The sequence below is a fragment of the Anabas testudineus genome, chromosome 9 (genome assembly GCF_900324465.2).
Source record: "Anabas testudineus chromosome 9, fAnaTes1.2, whole genome shotgun sequence".
In the NCBI taxonomy this organism is placed as follows: domain Eukaryota; kingdom Metazoa; phylum Chordata; class Actinopteri; order Anabantiformes; family Anabantidae; genus Anabas; species Anabas testudineus.
In genome coordinates this window covers 10,982,993-11,003,254 of record NC_046618.1, presented here as the reverse complement: position 1 = coordinate 11,003,254, position 20,262 = coordinate 10,982,993, and the positions used below count along the sequence as shown (strand labels likewise).

At 40.9% G+C, this 20,262-nt stretch overlaps 1 protein-coding gene across 1 annotated transcript in view; it reads left to right on the top strand.

Moving 5' to 3' along the window:
- LOC113150459 (versican core protein) overlaps nt 1-20,262 on the top strand; it is a 45,915-nt gene that overhangs the window by 4,067 nt on the left and 21,586 nt on the right. The window contains exon 5 of the mRNA XM_026343008.1: nt 923-1,216. Coding sequence (XP_026198793.1) covers nt 923-1,216 — 294 coding nt within the window. The remainder of the gene's footprint in view (nt 1-922; nt 1,217-20,262) is intronic.

The window sequence follows — 20,262 nt, the reverse complement described above, 5'->3', positions numbered from 1 at the left end:
CCTGGGTCTTAATTGGCATTACATTGTTGACGGAGATGGCAGATCGTTTTAAAATTTCTAAATACCTAAATGAAAGACTGGCTTTTTGTAACTTTAAATGTTATGTTATCTACAGTGCTGAAATTTGTGTGTACTATAGAATATAAAGTAGTGAAGTTTGCTTGATGAAAGTGGGGGTTTGTGGTAGATCCCATGTGTCTTGTCTATTTCTTTTAAAAGGGTGGAAAGCATCTCCAAATCTCAGTGCCATTGTAAATCACTGGGATGAAACCATTATGGGATATATGAAACGTTACACCCAAGACTAACTGAAAACATGTAGTCAGTCAGTCATCCCCTCTTGTAATGCTGTTTGGTTTCAATTAGGAGCCTGCCTTTCTGTGGTCTTTCACTTCTATTATGTTAAGACAAATGTTCATAATTGCCACACTACAGTGACCTTTCTGAAGGCAATATCTCTACATGAACAACACGAAGGAAGGATGCGCCCTGTTCGTCGCCCAGTGCGGGGCGGCAGGCGGGCACTGGCGGGCTAGGCACATTGTCTGCAATGCTAACCCACGTCAGATTAATATAATGAATGAACTACTGTTGTCCGAAATATGATCGCTGGGAGATGTTTTGGGTCTGTGCCCTGCACAGCTGTGACTTTTGTCAACAGCTTTTGGTGTGTCTCTAAAATATTCAAAATAATTGACCCTTTAAAAATGTGTGGCTTGAGACGGCTCCAAGTTATCCTCAACTAATTATCATTAGTTCTGTTGTCATTAGTTTTGTTAAACAAATAAATAAATGTGAAATGACCATGCCTACTGGTGATTTGAACATATTTTACTGATTTATGATGATTTGTTTCCAGTTTGCTTTTATTTATTTATTTATTTATTTTAGTCTTCGTTCCATTTTGCCATTTTCCTTTTAGGTGAGGTCTTCTATGCTCCTGTGACCCATAAGATGACTTTTGAAGAGGCTCGTGAAGAGTGTAAGAAGAGAAATGCTGTCCTGGCAACCACAGGCCAGCTCCATGCTGCCTGGCGTCAGGGCCTGGACAAATGTGACTATGGCTGGCTGTCCGATGGCAGTGTGAGACATCCTGTTGCGGTGCCTAGAATGCAATGTGGGGGAGGCCTGCTTGGTGTCAGGACCATGTACAGATACAGAAATCAGACTGGCTTTCCCGAACCAACCAAGAAGCTTGGGGCTTACTGTTTTAAAGGTAAAACCTCCCAGAGTCATCTGACAATTTTCTGTAGTTTAAGTTTTTTTTCACAAAACAAACATTGGGAGGGTCTAATGGCGTATATGCTTATATTTTGGTTTATAAAGGACAGACAGTGATTGAAAAGACAGAGTGTTCCTTGTCAAAACTAGGCCTGGACTGTTAAGACCTATGATCTCATCTGCTACATCTACTTTTGCTCCCCACCCTTCTTTAAACCACTGTTCACATTCCTACATCTGAACCAGATGAACATTTTAAGACCTTTACAATCTGTCTCACTGTTTTGTTTCTTTTTGGTTTTCTGTTTCGTGTGTTATTATTTTACAGTTTCACTGACAACAACATGAGCAAAGCAGAGGAAAGGTTTTTCTTCTAAACATGGCGTGTTCCATGCCAGATTGATCTCACGGCGTCCAGTTGACCTCACTGTCTCACATTTTAGTTTCCCACCCATTTCTGTGTCAACAAAACGGGGCGAGAAGGCCATAAAATCAAAGTGGTAAACTCTGTTGACTGATGGACAGGCCGTTTTTTATTCTAATGGGTATCATGAATGACTAATAGTTGAGTATCAGTCAATATTTGTATTTTTTATATTTATTTCCAGCTCTGCTAATTAAGGCTCCTTAAGGTTTACCCCTAATTCACGGATGGTGTGAAACAAGCTATTTATACTTGATTTACTATTTAAATTGTAACTCTAATTACAACTACTTCAAGAACAAACAATCAAACTGCTTTTAGTATAATTGGAAAGGACATCATAGCTACAGGTTTCTTTAAATAGTGACACATGGTTCAGTGGAAGTTAACAGGACACAATGTGAGTGTTCTTAACTAATCAGTTTCCCCAGGGCAAACCAAAGGAAAGACAATGAGCTATTTAGAGAAGCAGCAAAACTAACTAATACCATACCTTTCAGCAATTTTAGTCTCACTATCTAACTTCCATTTCACCTTTCTCCTCTCGTTTCCGCTGTCGGAGTTTGCCTTCCGTCATTCTCACTTGTACCTATCAGAGTAGGCGTTTGGATAATGAACATAGCTACTGCTGGACTTCTAAATTCAGTCATCCTTGGTGACCCCTGACCTGGCCTTTCCATCTTTACAAACGAGAGGCTGGACAGATAAGCTGCCCCCTGCCTGGCCATTTACTGCCCCTGAGCAATGCTAATTCTTGTGGTGATAAGTCCCGATGGAGTTCAGAGGGCACACAAACAAGCCACGCTCACGTCCTGCTTGGTGTGTTTCATGTCAGCTCTCTCAGTCATGTTGCATTTACGCCTCTGTTAAAGTGCTTTTCAAGTACCTTTGTTTGGTGGGAAGCCATTATTCCTGCTTTGTCCCACACATTTCTATAAAAGATGTATTGTGAAAACCTATTGAACGCAGAAAGACATGGAAAAATTAGGTAGTTGCAGAGGTAAAAAGAGGATAATTGTTATTGAATTAATCCCTGGATTGTCCCAGAACGGAAGCCACAGGAACAGGTCAAGAGAGATAATGCACCCCCTTCCTGATAGCAAAAACATGTTTCACACCTTTAAGTCAGAGATAGATTCATGAAGAGAGAAGGCCAGTACATAATAATAATCATTTCTCTGTCTCTGAGCAAAGATTTTTAAAGCTGTTGCGCTTCTTTTTATAATCGTTAGTGAATGAAAAAGCACGAAAGAGAAGGAAGGAATAGATGCATTCAAGAGAAATAAAAGGATTTACTTAATAAAACCTTAGAACAAGCAAATGAGGTAATTAGAGAGCCTTTCAGAACTATCACTGGGAAATGAAAAGAGTAGTTCAGGGACTGCTGTTCAATGACATAATACAAGTAAACAGACTTGTTGAGACGTTGAACAAAGTACAATAGAGACGAAAAATATAATACAACACCATAGTCATGGCACAACACCGGTAAGGTCACTAGTAAGTAAATAATAAGTGCTTTATTGTTGAGTGTCACACTGTTATTGTAGCTATGTGATAACTGCAGATACTTATCAAGTAAAAATCATAATGTTTTATCTACTTTACATGTTTGAATGTCTAACATTTTATTCAAATTAGGTTTCATTGTAAACTTTATTCTTGGTGTCAGACCTCAGCATGGTGTCATGAAGAATATGAATCTTAACTAGTTAGCTCAGGAATATGGCAGAGACTGTATGGCATCCTGGTAACAAACAAAAAGTCTCAGTCTCTGTGGAAATAAATGGTTTTAAAATAGAATCTAAGATGTTAAACAGTGACATATACTCCACAGATAAACGTGCTGGTCAGCTAATGCACAATAAAGAGTTTAAAGATTTTTTTTTTGCATTTTCAACATATTTGCTTATGCCTATTTTATAGGATGGTGGGACGTAATCAACCAGACTTCCTTTGTGGATGTGTCTGTGGTAGGAACTACAACCGCCACCACAACCATCGACTCCACTACTTCTGTCCCTTTACTCGAGGGTAGTACCACTCTACCAGCGCCAGTGAAATCATCTGAAACTGTATCAGAGGCAGAAGAATCTTCCGATGCTTCATCTTCTTCAAATCCACCATCTATGTTCTCTACGAGTATGGCTCCACCTCGCCCCACTCCATCAGGACAAGAAGAAGAGTTAATCACCACAATTGCTCCCACCATTAAAGAGGAGCATGAGGACACTGACTTAACAGACCCAGAAGCCCCAAAAACAACAGCAAGCAGCGATACCACAGAACCAACGTCTGAGTCTGTTGAGTACAGAGCTGGATGATCACTCTGTAATTGAGATCAGCACAATCCAACCTGATGTTCCCATGCCAGGCACCTTAGTCAGTACACAGCCCATGTTTGTTGAGGGAAAGACTGACGAAACCATTCTGGATGCTGGGATCATGACTTCATTGACCTCTCACCCCACTGCTGTGGAATCAAGTGAACTAACCATCCAGGAAGTATTCAGCTCCCCAGAACCAACATCCTCAACCACAGGGCTTTCAACGACACCATTCGCAGACTATGACCAGCTCACTGATGAGATTCAGACTGATATTGTAGAGGGAATGCCACCTACTCAGCCACTTCAAGAGGAGCTCTCATCCAGCCCGTTGGACACCACTATTACTGATAGTACAACAGTCCCCACAGCCAATCCCACTAGCACTACCTTTAGGTGTAACACGCAGCCAGGCAGAGAGGTGGAGATCACCACCGAAGGACCCCCAGATACACCGCCAACCACACCACAGCCAAAGGATTTAACAGACCAAACCGACAGAAAAGAGCAGACAAAACCTGTAGCTGCAACAGCCACCAGTGTCCTCATTGACAGTGAAATGTCAGCTGAAGACATAGCATCATCAATAACTGTGTTTGATGAGTCCACCAGACAGACCCAAGAGCACAGCAGTGACACGCTGACAGAGGTCGACACGACGACAGAGATCGACTCAGAATTCTTTACATCCCCTCCCCGGGCTTCATCTGTGGTTTCCACACAGTCCACCCCAGTGACCGCTGCCATGCATGTGCAGAGTTCTTCAGGTAAGACATACGAACCATGACCACGAAATTTACATTGCCTTTACTTATATTTGACCATTACTTGACTGTCATGAAAAGTAGGAGTGATGTCATAACAGCTGTGTGGTTTATTGTTTCCCAGTATTGTATTAGGCTGGTTCATAATGACATTTTTGCTGTCCAAGGTGCTGAAGTGAATTCAGAGTTTGACTTTGACTGGTGATGAGAGCATAGTCATGTATAATTGTGTTGGTGCTGTTTTTTCTTTACGTCCCAAATCCCAAACTAAAGAATTGTTTTTCCTTCTGTCTAATTTAACTATTTTTCCCAACACTTGTTACTTGTTCAATGACTCGCTCCCCGTTCCAATAACATTAGGTGTTGATTGTAATATGCATATGCAGTAATACAGAAACAGTTTAAGCATACTTGTGTTCAGGTTTGCAGGTTTAATAAATTGTTTGCAAATTATGCCACAGTTGACCAGGTTGAAGTGTTTTCCGGTTCCCTCTGGCTCATGTTTATGTGTGTTCCCCGTACGAATAGCTGCTGAAACATTGCTTGGCCTAAGGACTTCTTTAGTCAGTACAGCTGAGCAGATTTCCTGATAATGATTTTGACAGAGACAAGTGAGAGAAGAAGAAAAAAGAAAGCAATAGAGTGGGATTGATATCACATAAATGAAACATATGGGTATTTTCTTCCCATATATTCCCTTCTTTTATATGTCAGATAGACCTTCTGTAGTTTTTGTTTGTAGTGGTAAAAGTTTTACTTAAATGTTCCCTCTCAAACATTGAGTGGTTGAGAGGTTTACTGGTAAACATGCAATCATGAATCCACTTCCACGTTTGGGAAAATTATCTTGTTTTCCAATCTCCTTCATGCTTTTTCTAGTGCAATTTTTATATATAGTGGCATGAAAAGTGGTTTTCTGCATTAATTTGTCACAAAAATGTGGTCTGATCTTTATTTAAGTCAAGAGTATTAATAAATAAAATGTGGCTAAAATAATAACACCAAAATTCTGATTAAACCATAAAAAACACATAGTACAAGTGGAAAACTTATGGCTTCCTGTAGCTGTGGATCAGACCTGCACATTGTTCAGGAGGAATTTTAGCCCATTCTTCCTGCAGAACTGCTTTAGCTCTGTCATATTCTTTGGTCGTCTTATGTGTGTGGCTCTCTTCAAGTCGTTCCATAGCATAACTATTGGGTTGAGGTCTGGGCTCTGACATGGCCACTCCAAAATGTGGATTTTGTTTTTCTGAAGCCACTCTGTTTTGTATTTCGGTTCATTGTCCTGTTGCATCTCTCAACTTCTACAGACGTACAGACATTCTCACATCATGCTGAAGAATTTTTCAGACTTGGGAATTCATCTTCCCCTCAATCACTGCAAGCTGGCCAGGCCCTGATGCAGCAAAGCAGGCCCAAATCATGATGTTTCCTCCACCATACTTTATGACTGGGATGATGTTTTCATGATGATACGCTGTGGTCTTTTTACGTAAAATATAGTGCTGTGTGTTCTTTCCAAATAGTTCAATCTAGTTTCATCAGTCCACAAAACATTTTGCCAATACTCCTGTGGAGTGTCAATGTGCTCTTTGGCAAACTTCAGCTGTGCAGCAATGTTTGTTTTAGTAAGCAGCAGCTTCCATCGTGGTGTCCTGCTATAGACACCCTGCTAGTTCAATGTCTCACCTTCTGTAGACTCATTAACACAGATGTTAGCCAGTTCCAATGATGCCTTCAAATCTTTAGCTGTCTCTCCCGGTTGCTTCTTTACATTAATCAAGGAGTGTTTGTTGTGCTTTTAGGGTCATTTTGACAGGTCGCCCACTTCTTGGTAGAGTAGCCACAGTCTATGTCCAAGTGTCTCCATTTGTAGATTGTTTGCCTAACTGTAGACCGGTAAATTTCTATAGCTCTAGTCCACACCTCCAAACTCCAAACTTCACATACTTTTTCCACTATTATTGTGAAGTTTTGATGGTTGTTCTCAATAAAGACATGAGAGATCAGAATTTCTTTGTGTTGTTACCTTAGGCACATTTTATTTAATACTCCTGACTTAGATAAAGATCAGATCACATTTTGTAACTTATTAATGTAGAAAACCATGAAATTCCAAAAGGTTTACATGTTTTTTCTTGCTACTGTGTATGCAATGGCAATTTGAATTATGTCAGTTATGATATTTTTGACATAACTTTAGTAACATCAAAAATTAAAATACAACATTTTTGAGTTAGGAGGACAAGATCTTACAGTCAAATAACAGCTGCACCTTTTTTATCTCCTTTAATTTGCTGTCTGTCTGAGCTGCAAACATTACCATGGTGACTCATTTCTTGTCCCTGATGAGTGGCTCATGTTGGAGGAAAGGAAGCTGGTGAATTGGAAAGTATACAAGCAAATGAATTGGTCATTTGGCAGTTTTTAGACTTTGGTCTGGCTTCGTGGTAGGTGCTTGAGAGAGCAGCAATCTGTACTCTAGTATATACACACTCACATTGTGTATATCTAGTGTAGTCAGTTTGCCAAGAGCACACACTACATAGCTTGTGAGTTTGTGTGTGCATGAACAGTACTATAGAATATCTTGTGTAAGGTGTTGCAGCATTTGTGTATTTGTGTCCCTTGTGTATATCTGCCAACTCACCTCTGCAAAAACACAAACAGAGGTGTTTGGCAGTCTACCTGAGTAAGCAAAGATGTCTTGGGTCCAGCATAGGCTGCATGTTACTTCAAGAGGTGATGTCACTCCAAAACCAAAGACTCCCCTCTCTGAGTACAGCTGCAGGCTGCCTGACTTAAGTGGCTGATTATAGCTACTTTTACTGCTACATCATGTGATGTGGCTTAGTTGAGGCACTTGACATTTCCCTCCCAGTTTGTGTGGGAAAAGCTTGGAAAATGTTGTGACACAGGGAGTGTGTGTTGTCTGGCTGCATAGAAACAAAGCTCACAATACAATTAGAACGTCTGTGTGTGAATATTTTGCATTATAACCTGTGTTATTGTCATGCAAGCAGTGCCCATGTGTTTCTGATTAATTTATTGTTTACCAAGTGTCTGTTTAACGTGAATTGCTGCAGTAATGGTGCTCTGATGCATGTCAATCACAAATGTCACAAGATTATGCAAAGAACCCTGAATATTATGTTCTTGCTGAAACAAAAGCTGTGTCTATTTTTTTCATCCACTAACCCACAAAACTGACTCTTAATTGAATTGTCAAACGTTTTGGGACTAACATTTTATGTTTGAGTACTTTTAGTACTTTTGGATGGGAGCAATTACTTGTTGAAATCTTTACTGGTTGCCTGGCAACCCGTCTTGGCTCATAAATCATATGGCACATAAACCTGAGTAGAAGAGTTGTTCTTTTTAATACCTCATCTTCTGTGCATACAAAACATATTCATTAGTGAGCTGAAGAGGGGCTGCTTAGCAGATTTAGTAAACCATGAACAGAACTAGACCAGGCTTATCCCGTTTCCCGACTGTCTTTGACTCAATCAATTTGATCTGAACGTGACTGATGAGCGTTCTGAAAGCTAGAGGTTCCTCATTCACACTGGTGTCACATCCTCTATCACATACTTGGTCTATGCTACCGCCCTCAAAGTTGTTAGTAGCACCAACGATGGAGGATGCATTTCCAACTTTTGCAGCTTCACATGCTTCTGGATATGTAGAAACATTGGCATTTATTATTATTATTATTATTATTATTGTCATTATTATTATTATTAGTAATATATATATATATATATATATATATATATATATATATATATATATATATATATATATATATTGTATATCATTTAATTATTTTTTGTAACAGTACACTCAACACTGTGAGTTAATGTGACTTTAAGTGCTACAAAAAAGCCAACTGATGCAGTAAAGTAGTGGGGCAATACAGGGAAATGTGCGTGTGTGTGTGTGTGCACGTGCAGGTGTGCTAGAGTGTTTGAAAGGTTATGCAGTCCGTAGGTATGAATTATGTTTGGGTCACACATTAGCCCTTTCTTAAATTCCCATGCCCGATCTAAACAGGTGTTATTCTGCACATCTGAGCTGCTGCAGGTGTTTCAGGGTGCAACCAATAATCTTTTGAATCACTGTTTGTGGGAAACAGAAGAAGAGAAATGGGGCAGAGAGAGAAGAACAAAGAGAGAGAAGGGAGGAAGTGAAGTTACAGTAGAAACTAATTGATTTTAAATCTTCTTAATAACAATAAACAACATTTCCTTTTCTTCTACTATATTATGCAAAGTCTGGTAAACAGTACCAATTTGTTCATCAGTTCTTATTTAGAGTGGTGTGTACTAAAAACTAATGTATCATTTCCAGACAGTTTTTTTGACGTGACAGCTGCTGGTTTAGTCTATGTTCACATTACATGTCTTAATGCCCAATTAAGATTTTCTTGTCAGATTTCTTATGGTCATAGTCCAAATTCATTTGCTGGTGACATTTATCTAGCTCTGGTGTGAACACTGTTGAGGTGCCAAACTGACAAGGAACATAATTTGTGCAACAGTCAAATTGTGCAGTTTCCTTAAAAAACTGCTTTGGTACAATATTTGTCATCCTGTTTCACTGCAGCATGCTTATTTTTACCACACTGTCAGATGCTGACATTAGCTTTTAGTGGCAGGGTAATATGTGCATGCGCTAATTGAGCCTCACTGAGTTATTTTTAACTCTAGATTAACAGTCTAGAGCAGCAGTCACTAACAGGCGGACCTCAGTCCGGATCCGGACCCAGAAGCTGTCCCATACGGACCCGGAGCTACAGACCAAACCGAGCGTTTTGATTCCAAATCTAGCGGGAAACCTTAATTTTAAACGGTGCAGCTATTGCGATCTTTACGGCAGATATTAAGTGGACGCGAGAATGCATTGGCCAATTGAATGCGAGTTAAGCCATCCCATGTGACTTCACTTAGCCAATCAATTATGTGGATCACAGGCGGTAAAATTAGAGACTCAATAATAGATGAGAGGAAGTTGGAGGTTGGAAAGAAATGAATAAAGAAAGACGTTGATAACAGAGAGACAGAGAGGAGAGAGACAGACGACAGAGAGGAGAGAGATACAGACGACAGAGAGGAGAGAGATACAGACGACAGAGAGGAGAGAGATACAGACGACAGACAGGAGAGAGATACAGACGACAGAGAGGAGAGAGACAGACGACAGAGAGGAGAGAGACAGATGACAGAGAGGAGAGAGACAGACGACAGAGAGGAGAGAGACAGACGACAGAGAGGAGAGAGACAGACGACAGAGAGGAGAGAGATACAGACGACAGAGAGGAGAGAGAGAGAGAGATACAGACGACAGAGAGGAGAGAGAGACAGACGACAGAGAGGAGAGAGACAGACGACAGAGAGGAGAGAGATACAGACGACAGAGAGGAGAGAGATACAGACGACAGAGAGGAGAGATACAGACGACAGAGAGGAGAGAGATACAGACGACAGAGAGGAGATAGTTGATAAAGGGACAGGTGAGACTGAAAAAGGAAGAGATAAATATAAAAATGTCCAAAAAGAGAAAAGTAGACAGTGAAAATAGAGTTTTTAATCTGTAAAGAACAGACTCCTTTCTGTTCATATTACCACTGGGAGCACTAAACCAGTGTGTCTGATATGTTCAGAAACTGTGGCTCTTATTAAAAGAGGCAATATCAAACAGCATTATGAGACAAAACACAAAGGTTTTGAACACACATAACCACTCAAATCAGAAGTGCGATCACAGAAAGTTGCTAGGCTCAGAGCCCAGTATGACCAGTCCACCAGGATCTTGAGCTACATGCTCAGTTCAATGTTATGTAACAATAAATTTGGATAAATTCTACTGAAATACTTTGATTTGACAGTCATGTATTGATTACATGCAGGCTACTTGATAATATATTGCGGTAAAAAGTTAGACATTATAATGTTCTGGACCTTTTTAAATTTTAGTTGAATAACCCTGGTCTAGAGCCAAAAGTAATCCATGTGATGTGTCAAAATTGTGGGGTTCCCTCATCAATATAATGTTTAAATGAACCTTTCCTATTGCTGTCGATACACTCCTTTCTCATTAGGTCAAACATTTTGGTCTTTTTTCCACTGACATAAAAGCTGTCCTTTTGTAGCGTGACATGTTTTTGACATGGTTCAAGGATTTCATCAATATCGCAGTTTTCTTTCTTCATTCCATCAGAAACATTAACAGTGTCTTTGTTATCAAATTCTCACAGTCTGTCCTTTTATTTCTCTTGGCAGTTGACCAGGCTTCACCCCCACAAGATCCTCACTCTCCTGCTATACCAGTTGTGCCTGACCATCCAACTCCCTCCATAGCTGATGGTGAGCCCATTCTTCAGAGTGAAGACCCAGACTTTTTCTCACAAGCTGCAGGAACCATCAGTCCAACTATTAGCTTTATAAATGGTAAACATGAAATCACACCGGAGCCACAGAGCCCAGCAGAAAGGGAAGCCAAAGGAACCAGCAGTGAAATTACCACAGTGTTTGACTATAGTTTGACTTATCTCCCTGATGACAGCTCTATTGAATCTACTGATGAATCCACAGCAACACTGACCTCTACAGAAATCCTAAATGTGGACGAATATGGCCCAGATAAATCAACCTCTCCTCGCCAACTCTCTGAAATGACTGAACTGACCACAAAAGGTCCCTCACAGCAAGAATCAATCTCTGTTTCAGCCACAACAGTGGATGGCCTGCTTACATCTAAATCTGCGCCAGCTTCCACTAATGCTACCGAGGGGACGAGTGATGTCACTGTTACTTCTGCTGCCTTTATTTCTACAGTACCGCCAGCTGAAAAGCAGACTGCCAAAGCAAGTAAAGAAACCCAAACACTGGAAGAAACTACCACTATCATCACCACATCTGTGCAAAAAGAGGTAGGTGAGTCAAGGAGTACTCCTGCTTATGTGAAAGGTGATTCAAACGTGACTCAAACAGAGAAGGCTGAGGACCAGTCTCCTTTAACTTCATCAACCATTCCTTACACAGTCAGAGTTAAAGCTGGAACCACAGAGGAATCAAAGAGCACATATGACTCTCCAGCTGCTGCAGAAAGCATTCACTATGTGTCACAGACTGTGACAACTCCCTCCTCTGATGGGAAAACACCAATATCAACAAGTAGTGACTTACAGACCTTCACTCAAGATGTGATTGGAGGAACTAAGCTCCAAACTCTAAATGATTTAACCTTTAGTACCGGGGCTAGTTCTGTATCTAGTAGTCCAGCCTCTCAACATCAGACAGTCAAAACTGAGATGTCAGCTATAGATGTACACAGTACTGACTTGTCATTAACAACAGCACATATTCCAGAGGAAACTTCAGAGGAAACAGCAACAAGTCAGGTAGGGAGTACAGTCAGCCAAAAAGTTTTAATCTTAGCTACTGAGAAAGTCATGACTGATGCAATGTCTACATCAGAGAAGGATGGTTTACAGGTTGAAACAGGAAACATGTTTACAACCAGCCTTCCATCCCATACCTCTGCAGGGACTGTGACATCACCTTCAAGCAAAAGTACTATGAATACAACAAATCCAACAACAAGCAACAGTGAAGTAACTTCACAGACACTACAAACAGTGGGAATAGGTAAAATTACTGTACATGAGGAGAAGAAACAGAATGACACAACAGGTCCTCTCACGCATGAATCCAGTGAAGCCACAGATTTCACCTTATATAGTACTATTGAAATGATCAAGACAACAATGGCATCATTTACAGAATTTTTCAGTCAGTACACCACACAAAGTGAATCATTAAAAACAGAATTACCTCAACAAAAAATGGAAACAACCAACAAAACTGAGATTGATGTCACATTTAAGGACACAGATCAAACGTTGTCACCTTTAATCACTTCGACTTCTACTACAATATTAAATGAATCTATTTTAGCCACCAGTGTATCACCAGAAATATCACTAAAAACAAATTCTGAAATTTCATCTGAAACAATAAAAGATGATATTGCGAAAACAGTAAAACCATCAGAGTCACAACTGAAATTAAATACGAGTATTCCCTCTGTGACCCCAACTGCCTCTACGATAACCAAACATCCTGAAGTAATCAGACAACAAACAATTACTTATTCTGTGTACAGTACTGAGAAAACAGTTGTGGAACAAGAGAGTAGTGTCACAGATAAAACAGAAAGGCCTTCAGTAACTTCACTTACTGAAAAAAAAGAGACAAGCTCCGTTCTTAGTCCAAAAGAAGAAGGCTCAGGTACCCATACCCAAGACACTCGGACTAAGACTGCTCCTGTAACAGTTAAATCTTCTCTCTACAGCACTGAGACACCAATGGTAGAAATGACTGATAAGGAACCCTCAGTTTCCCCAACATCTGTTGTGTCAGTGAAAACCCCAATAACTGTATCTCAGACTTTGTCCACTGACATGTTGTCCACTGCTCGAGACATTGAAGAAGAAGTGAGTATGAGTGACAATTCTTCAGTTGAGTCCATTCCTTCAATCAGCGGATCAACCATCAAACCTGATTCTACATCACTCTCCATTTCATCCACAACAACAGGAACTCCAGTGGTGACAACAACACATAAAACAGAACCAGGTGACACTTTAAAACAATCTTTTCCTACAGCTTCATCAATGTTCAGCACGGAAAAAGCAAGCACACAGCCAGATGTGGAAAAAGACATGGTTGTCACAGATGGGACAGACAAGATTTTAGTAACTTCACTTACTGGAAGGACAGAGACAAGTTCTGTTCATACTTCAGTAGATAAAAATGGTTCAGGTGACCAAACTCAAGACACGTTCACTAAGTTAGTTCCTGTAACAGTTGCATCTTCTCTTTACAGCACAGAGACACCAACAGCAATGTCACAAGAGGCAAAAGAAAGTGAATTAACAGTTTTGACTTCACACGATAAGGAACCCTCAGTTTCTCCAACATCTGTTGTGTCAGCGACATCCCCAATAATTGTGTCTCAGACTTTGTCCACTGACATATTATCCGCTGTTACAGTCACTGAAGATATAGTCAATATAAGTAACACTTCTTTGGTCGAGTCCATTCCTTCAATCAGCGGATCAACCCTCAAACCTGAGTCTACATCAATCTTCATTTCCCCTGACACAGAGAGCTCTGGAGACAGCAGTTCAGATGTTACTGCAGAATTTGTGATTGTACAAAGCACTGTCTCTTCAATCACATCAACAGACAAACCAGTGGTGACAACAACATATGAAACTGAAACAGTTGATACCTCAAAGCAATCTGTACATACGTCTTCATCATTATTTAGCACAGAAAAGACAAGCACACAACCAGATGTGGAAAAGGAAATGGTTGTCACAGATGGGACAGAGAAGACTTCAGTAACTTCACTTACAAAAAAGACAGAGACAAGCTCTGGTTTTACTTCAGTAGATGCAACTGTGACAATAGCATCTTCTCTGTACAGCACAGAGGCACCAACAGCAATGTCACAAGAGGCAAAAGGAAGTGAATTAACAGAGTTGACCTCACACTATAGAGAACCCTCAGTTTCCCCAACATCTCTTGTGTCAGTGACAACCCCAATAACCGTGTCTCAGACTTTGTCCACTGACATATTATCCACTGTTCCAGACACTAAAGATGGAGTCAGTGTGAGTGACACTTCTTTGGTCGAGTCCATTCCTTCAATCAGTGGATCAACTATCAAACCTGAGCTTGCATCACAGTTGTTCAGCACAGAAAAGACAAGCACACAGCCAGATGAGGAACAAGAGATGGTTGTCACAGATGGGACAGACAACACTTCAGTAACTTCACTTACTGGAAAGACAGAGACAAGCTCTGGTTTTACTACAGTAGATGAACATGGTTCAGGTGACCAAACTCAAGACACATTCACTAAGTCCGTTCCTGTAGCAGTTGCATCTTCCCTGTACAGCACAGAGACACCAACAGCAATGACAGAAGAGGAAAAAGGAAGTGAAAAAACAGAGTTGACTTCACACTATAAGGAACCATCAGTTTCCCCAACATCTGTTGTGTCACTGACAACTCCAATAACAACTTCCTTGGTCGAGTCCATTCCTTCAATCAGTGGATCAACTATCAAACCTGAGTCTACATCAATCTTAATTTCCCCTGACACAGAGAGCTCTGGAGACAGCAGTTCAGATGTTACTGCAGAGTTTGTGATTGTACAAAGCACTGTCTCTTCAATAACAACAACAGGCAAACCAGTGGTGACAACAACATATGAAACTGAAACAATTGACACCTCAAAGGAACCTTTTTCTACAGCTTCATCATTGTTCAGCACAGAAAAGACAAGCACACAGCCAGATGTTGAACAAGAGATGGTTGTCACAGATGGGACAGACAAGACTTCAGTAACTTCACTTACAAAAAAGACAGAGACAAGCTCTGGTTTTACATCAGTAGATGCAACTGTGACAGTAGCATCTTCTCTGTACAGCACAGAGGCACCAACAGCAATGACAGAAGAGAAAAAAGGAAGTGAATTAACAGAGTTGACCTCACACTATAGGGAACCCTCAGTTTCCCCAAAATCTATTGTGTCAGTGACATCCCCAATAACTGTGTCTCAGACTTTTTCCACTGACATATTATCCACTGTTCCAGACACTGAAGATGAAGTCAGTGTGAGTGACACTTCTTTGGTCGAGTCCATTCCTTCAGTCAGTGGATCAACCATCAAACCTGAGTCTACATCAATCTTCATTTCCTCTGACACCGAGAGCTCTGGAGACAGCAGTTCAGATGTTACTGCAGAGTTTGTGATTGTACAAAGCACTGTCTCTTCAATCACATCAACAGACAAACCAGTGGTGACAACAACATATGAAACTGAAACAGTTGATACCTCAAAGCAATCTGTACATACGTCTTCATCATTATTTAGCACAGAAAAGACAAGCACACAGCAAGATGAGGAAAAGGAAATGGTTGTCACAGATGGGACAGACAAGACTTCAGTAACTTCACTTACAAAAAAGACAGAGACAAGCTCTGGTTTTACTTCAGTAGATGCAACTGTGACAATAGCATCTTCTCTGTACAGCACAGAGACACCAACAGCAATGTCACAAGAGGCAAAAGGAAGTCAATTAACAGAGTTGACCTCACACTATAGAGAACCTTCAGTTTCCCCAACATCTCTTGTGTCAGTGACATCCCCAATAACCGTGTCTCAGACTTTGTCCACTGACATATTATCCACTGTTCCAGACACTAAAGATGGAGTCAGTGTGAGTGACACTTCTTTGGTCGAGTCCATTCCTTCAATCAGTGGATCAACTATCAAACCTGAGCTTGCATCACAGTTGTTCAGCACAGAAAAGACAAGCACACAGCCAGATGAGGAACAAGAGATGGTTGTCACAGATGGGACAGACAACACTTCAGTAACTTCACTTACTGGAAAGACAGAGACAAGCTCTGGTTTTACTACAGTAGATGAACATGGTTCAGGTGACCAAACTCAAGACACATTCACTAAGTCCGTTCCTGTAGCAGTTGCATCTTCCCTGTACAGCACAGAGACACCAACAGCAATGACAGAAGAGGAAAAAGGAAGTGAAAAAACAGAGTTGACTTCACACTATAAGGAACCATCAGTTTCCCCAACATCTGTTGTGTCACTGACAACTCCAATAACAACTTCCTTGGTCGAGTCCATTCCTTCAATCAGTGGATCAACTATCAAACCTGAGTCTACATCAATCTTAATTTCCCCTGACACAGAGAGCTCTGGAGACAGCAGTTCAGATGTTACTGCAGAGTTTGTGATTGTACAAAGCACTGTCTCTTCAATAACAACAACAGGCAAACCAGTGGTGACAACAACATATGAAACTGAAACAATTGACACCTCAAAGGAACCTTTTTCTACAGCTTCATCATTGTTCAGCACAGAAAAGACAAGCACACAGCCAGATGTTGAACAAGAGATGGTTGTCACAGATGGGACAGAGAAGACTTCAGTAACTTCACTTACAAAAAAGACAGAGACAAGCTCTGGTTTTACTTCAGTAGATGCAACTGTGACAGTAGCATCTTCTCTGTACAGCACAGAGGCACCAACAGCAATGACAGAAGAGAAAAAAGGAAGTGAATTAACAGAGTTGACCTCACACTATAGGGAACCCTCAGTTTCCCCAAAATCTATTGTGTCAGTGACATCCCCAATAACTGTGTCTCAGACTTTTTCCACTGACATATTATCCACTGTTCCAGACACTGAAGATGAAGTCAGTGTGAGTGACACTTCTTTGGTCGAGTCCATTCCTTCAGTCAGTGGATCAACCATCAAACCTGAGTCTACATCAATCTTCATTTCCTCTGACACCGAGAGCTCTGGAGACAGCAGTTCAGATGTTACTGCAGAATTTGTGATTGTACAAAGCACTGTCTCTTCAATCACAACAACAGGCAAACCAGTGGTGACAACAACATATGAAACTGAAACAATTGACACCTCAAAGGAACCTTTTTCTACAGCTTCATCATTGTTCAGCACTGAAAAGACAAGCACACAGCCAGATGTTGAACATGAGATGGTTGCCACAGATGGGACAGAGAAGACTTCAGTGACTCCACTTACTGGAAAGACAGAGACAAGCTCTGGTTTTACTACAGTAGATGAACATGGTTCAGGTGACCAAACCCAAGACACATTCACTAAGTCTGTTCCTGTGACAGTTGTATCTTCTGTGTTCACTACCGAGACACCAACAGCAATGTCACAAGAGGCAAAAGGAAGTGATTTGACAGAGTTGACTTCACACTATAGAGAACCCTCAGTTTCCCCAACATCTGTTGTGTCAGTGACATCCCCAATAACTGTGTCTCAGACTTTGTCCATTGACATATTATCCACTGTCCCAGACACTGAAGATGGAGTCAGTGTGAGTGATACTTTTTTGGTCGAGTCCATTCCTTCAGTCAGTGGATCAACTATCAAACCTGAGTCTACATCACAATTATTTAGCACAGAGAAGCCAAGCACACAGCCAGATGTGGAAAAAGACATGAATGTCACATATGGGACAGAAAAGATTTCATTGACTTCACTTACTGGAAGGACAGAGACAAGTTCTGGTTTTACTACAGTAGATGAACATGGTTCAGGTGACCAAACTCAAGACACGTTCACTAAGTCCGTTTCTGTGACAGTTGCATCTTCCCTGTACAGCACAGAGACACCAACAGCAATGACAGAAGAGGAAAAAGGAAGTGAATTAACAGAAATGACTTCACACTATAGGGAACCCTCAGTTTCTCCAACATCTGTTGTGTCAGTGACATCCCCAATAATTGAGTCTGAGACTTTGTCCACTGACATATTATCCACTGTTACAGTCACTGAAGATAGAGTAATTATAAGTGACACTTTTTTGGTCGAGTCCATTCCTTCAATCAGTGGATCAACCATCAAACCTGATTCTACATCAATCTTCATTTCCCCTGACACAGAGAGCTCTGGAGACAGCAGTTTAGATGTTACTACAGAATTTGTGATTGTACAAAGCACTGTCTCTTCAATTACATCAACAGACAAACCAGCGGTGAAAACAACATATGAAACTGAAACAATTGACACCTCAAAGGAACCTTTTTCTACAGCTTCATCATTGTTCAGCACTGAAAAGACAAGCACACAGCCAGATGTTGAAAAGGACATGAATGTCACAGATGGGACAGACAAGACTTCAGTAACTCCACTTACTGGAAAGACAGAGACAAGCTCTGGTTTTACTTCAGTAGATGAACATGGTTCAGGTGACCAAACCCAAGACACATTCACTAAGTCCGTTCCTGTGACAGTTGTATCTTCTGTGTTCACTACCGAGACACCAACAGCAATGTCACAAGAGGCAAAAGGAAGTGATTTGACAGAGTTGACCTCACACTATAGGGAACCCTCAGTTTCCCCAACATCTCTTTTGTCAGTGCCAATCCCAATAACTGTGTCTCAGACTTTGTCCACTGACATATTATCCACTGTTCCAGACACTGAAGATGGAGTCAGTGTGAGTGATACTTTTTTGGTCGAGTCCATTCCTTCAGTCAGTGGATCAACTATCAAACCTGACCCGGCATCACAATTATTTAGCACAGAGAAGCCAAGCACACAGCCAGATGTGGAAAAAGACATGAATGTCACATATGGGACAGAAAAGATTTCATTGACTTCACTTACTGGAAGGACAGAGACAAGTTCTGGTTTTACTACAGTAGATGAAGATGGTTCAGGTGACCAAACTCAAGACACATTCACTAAGTCCGTTTCTGTGACAGTTGCATCTTCTCTGTACAGCACAGAGACACCAACAGCAATGACAGAAGAGGAAAAAGGAAGTGAAATAACAGAAATGACTTCACACTATAAGGAACCCTCAGTTTCCCCAACATCTGTTGTATCAGAGACAACTCCAATAACAACTTCCTTGGTCGAGTCCATTCCTTCAATCACCAGATCAACCCTCAAACCTGAGTCTACATCAATCTTCATTTCCCCTGACACAGAGAGCTCTGGAGACAGCAGTTCAGATGTTACTACCGAATTTGGGAATGTACAAAGCACTGTCTCTTCAATAACAACATCAGGCACTCTGGTGGTTAAAACAACATATGAAACTGAAACAGTTAATACCTCAAAGCAATCTGTACATACTTCTTCATCATTATTTAGCACAGAAAAAACAAGCACACAACCAGATGTGGAAAAGGACATGGTTGTCACAGACGGGACAGAGAAGACTTCAGTAACTTCACTTACTGGAAAGACAGAGACAAGCTCTGGTTTTACTACAGTAGATGCAACTGTGACAGTTGCATCTTCTCTGTACAGCACAGAGGCACCAACAGCAATGACAGAAGAGGAAAAAAGAAGTGAATTAACAGAGTTGACCTCACACTATAGGGAACCCTCAGTTTCCCCAACATCTGTTGGGTCAGTGACATCCCCAATAACTGTGTCTCAGACTTTGTCCACTGACATATTATCCACTGTTCCAGACACTAAAGATGAAGTCAGTGTGAGTGACACATCCTTGGCCGAGTCCATTCCTTCAATCAGTGGATCAACCATCAAACCTGAGTCTACATCAATCTTCATTTCCTCTGACACCGAGAGCTCTGCAGACAGCAGTTCAGATGTTACTACCGAATTTGTGATTGTACAAAGCACTGTCACTTCAATCACAACAACAGGCAAACCAGTGGTGACAACAACATATGAAACTGAAACAATTGACACCTCAAAGGAACCTTTTTCTACAGCTTCATCATTGTTCAGCACTGAAAAGACAAGCACACAGCCAGATGTTGAACAAGAGATGGTTGTCACAGATGGGACAGAGAAGACTTCAGTGACTCCACTTACTGGAAAGACAGAGACAAGCTCTGGTCTTATTGCAGTAGATGAACATGGTTCAGGTGACCAAACCCAAGACACGTTCACTAAGTCC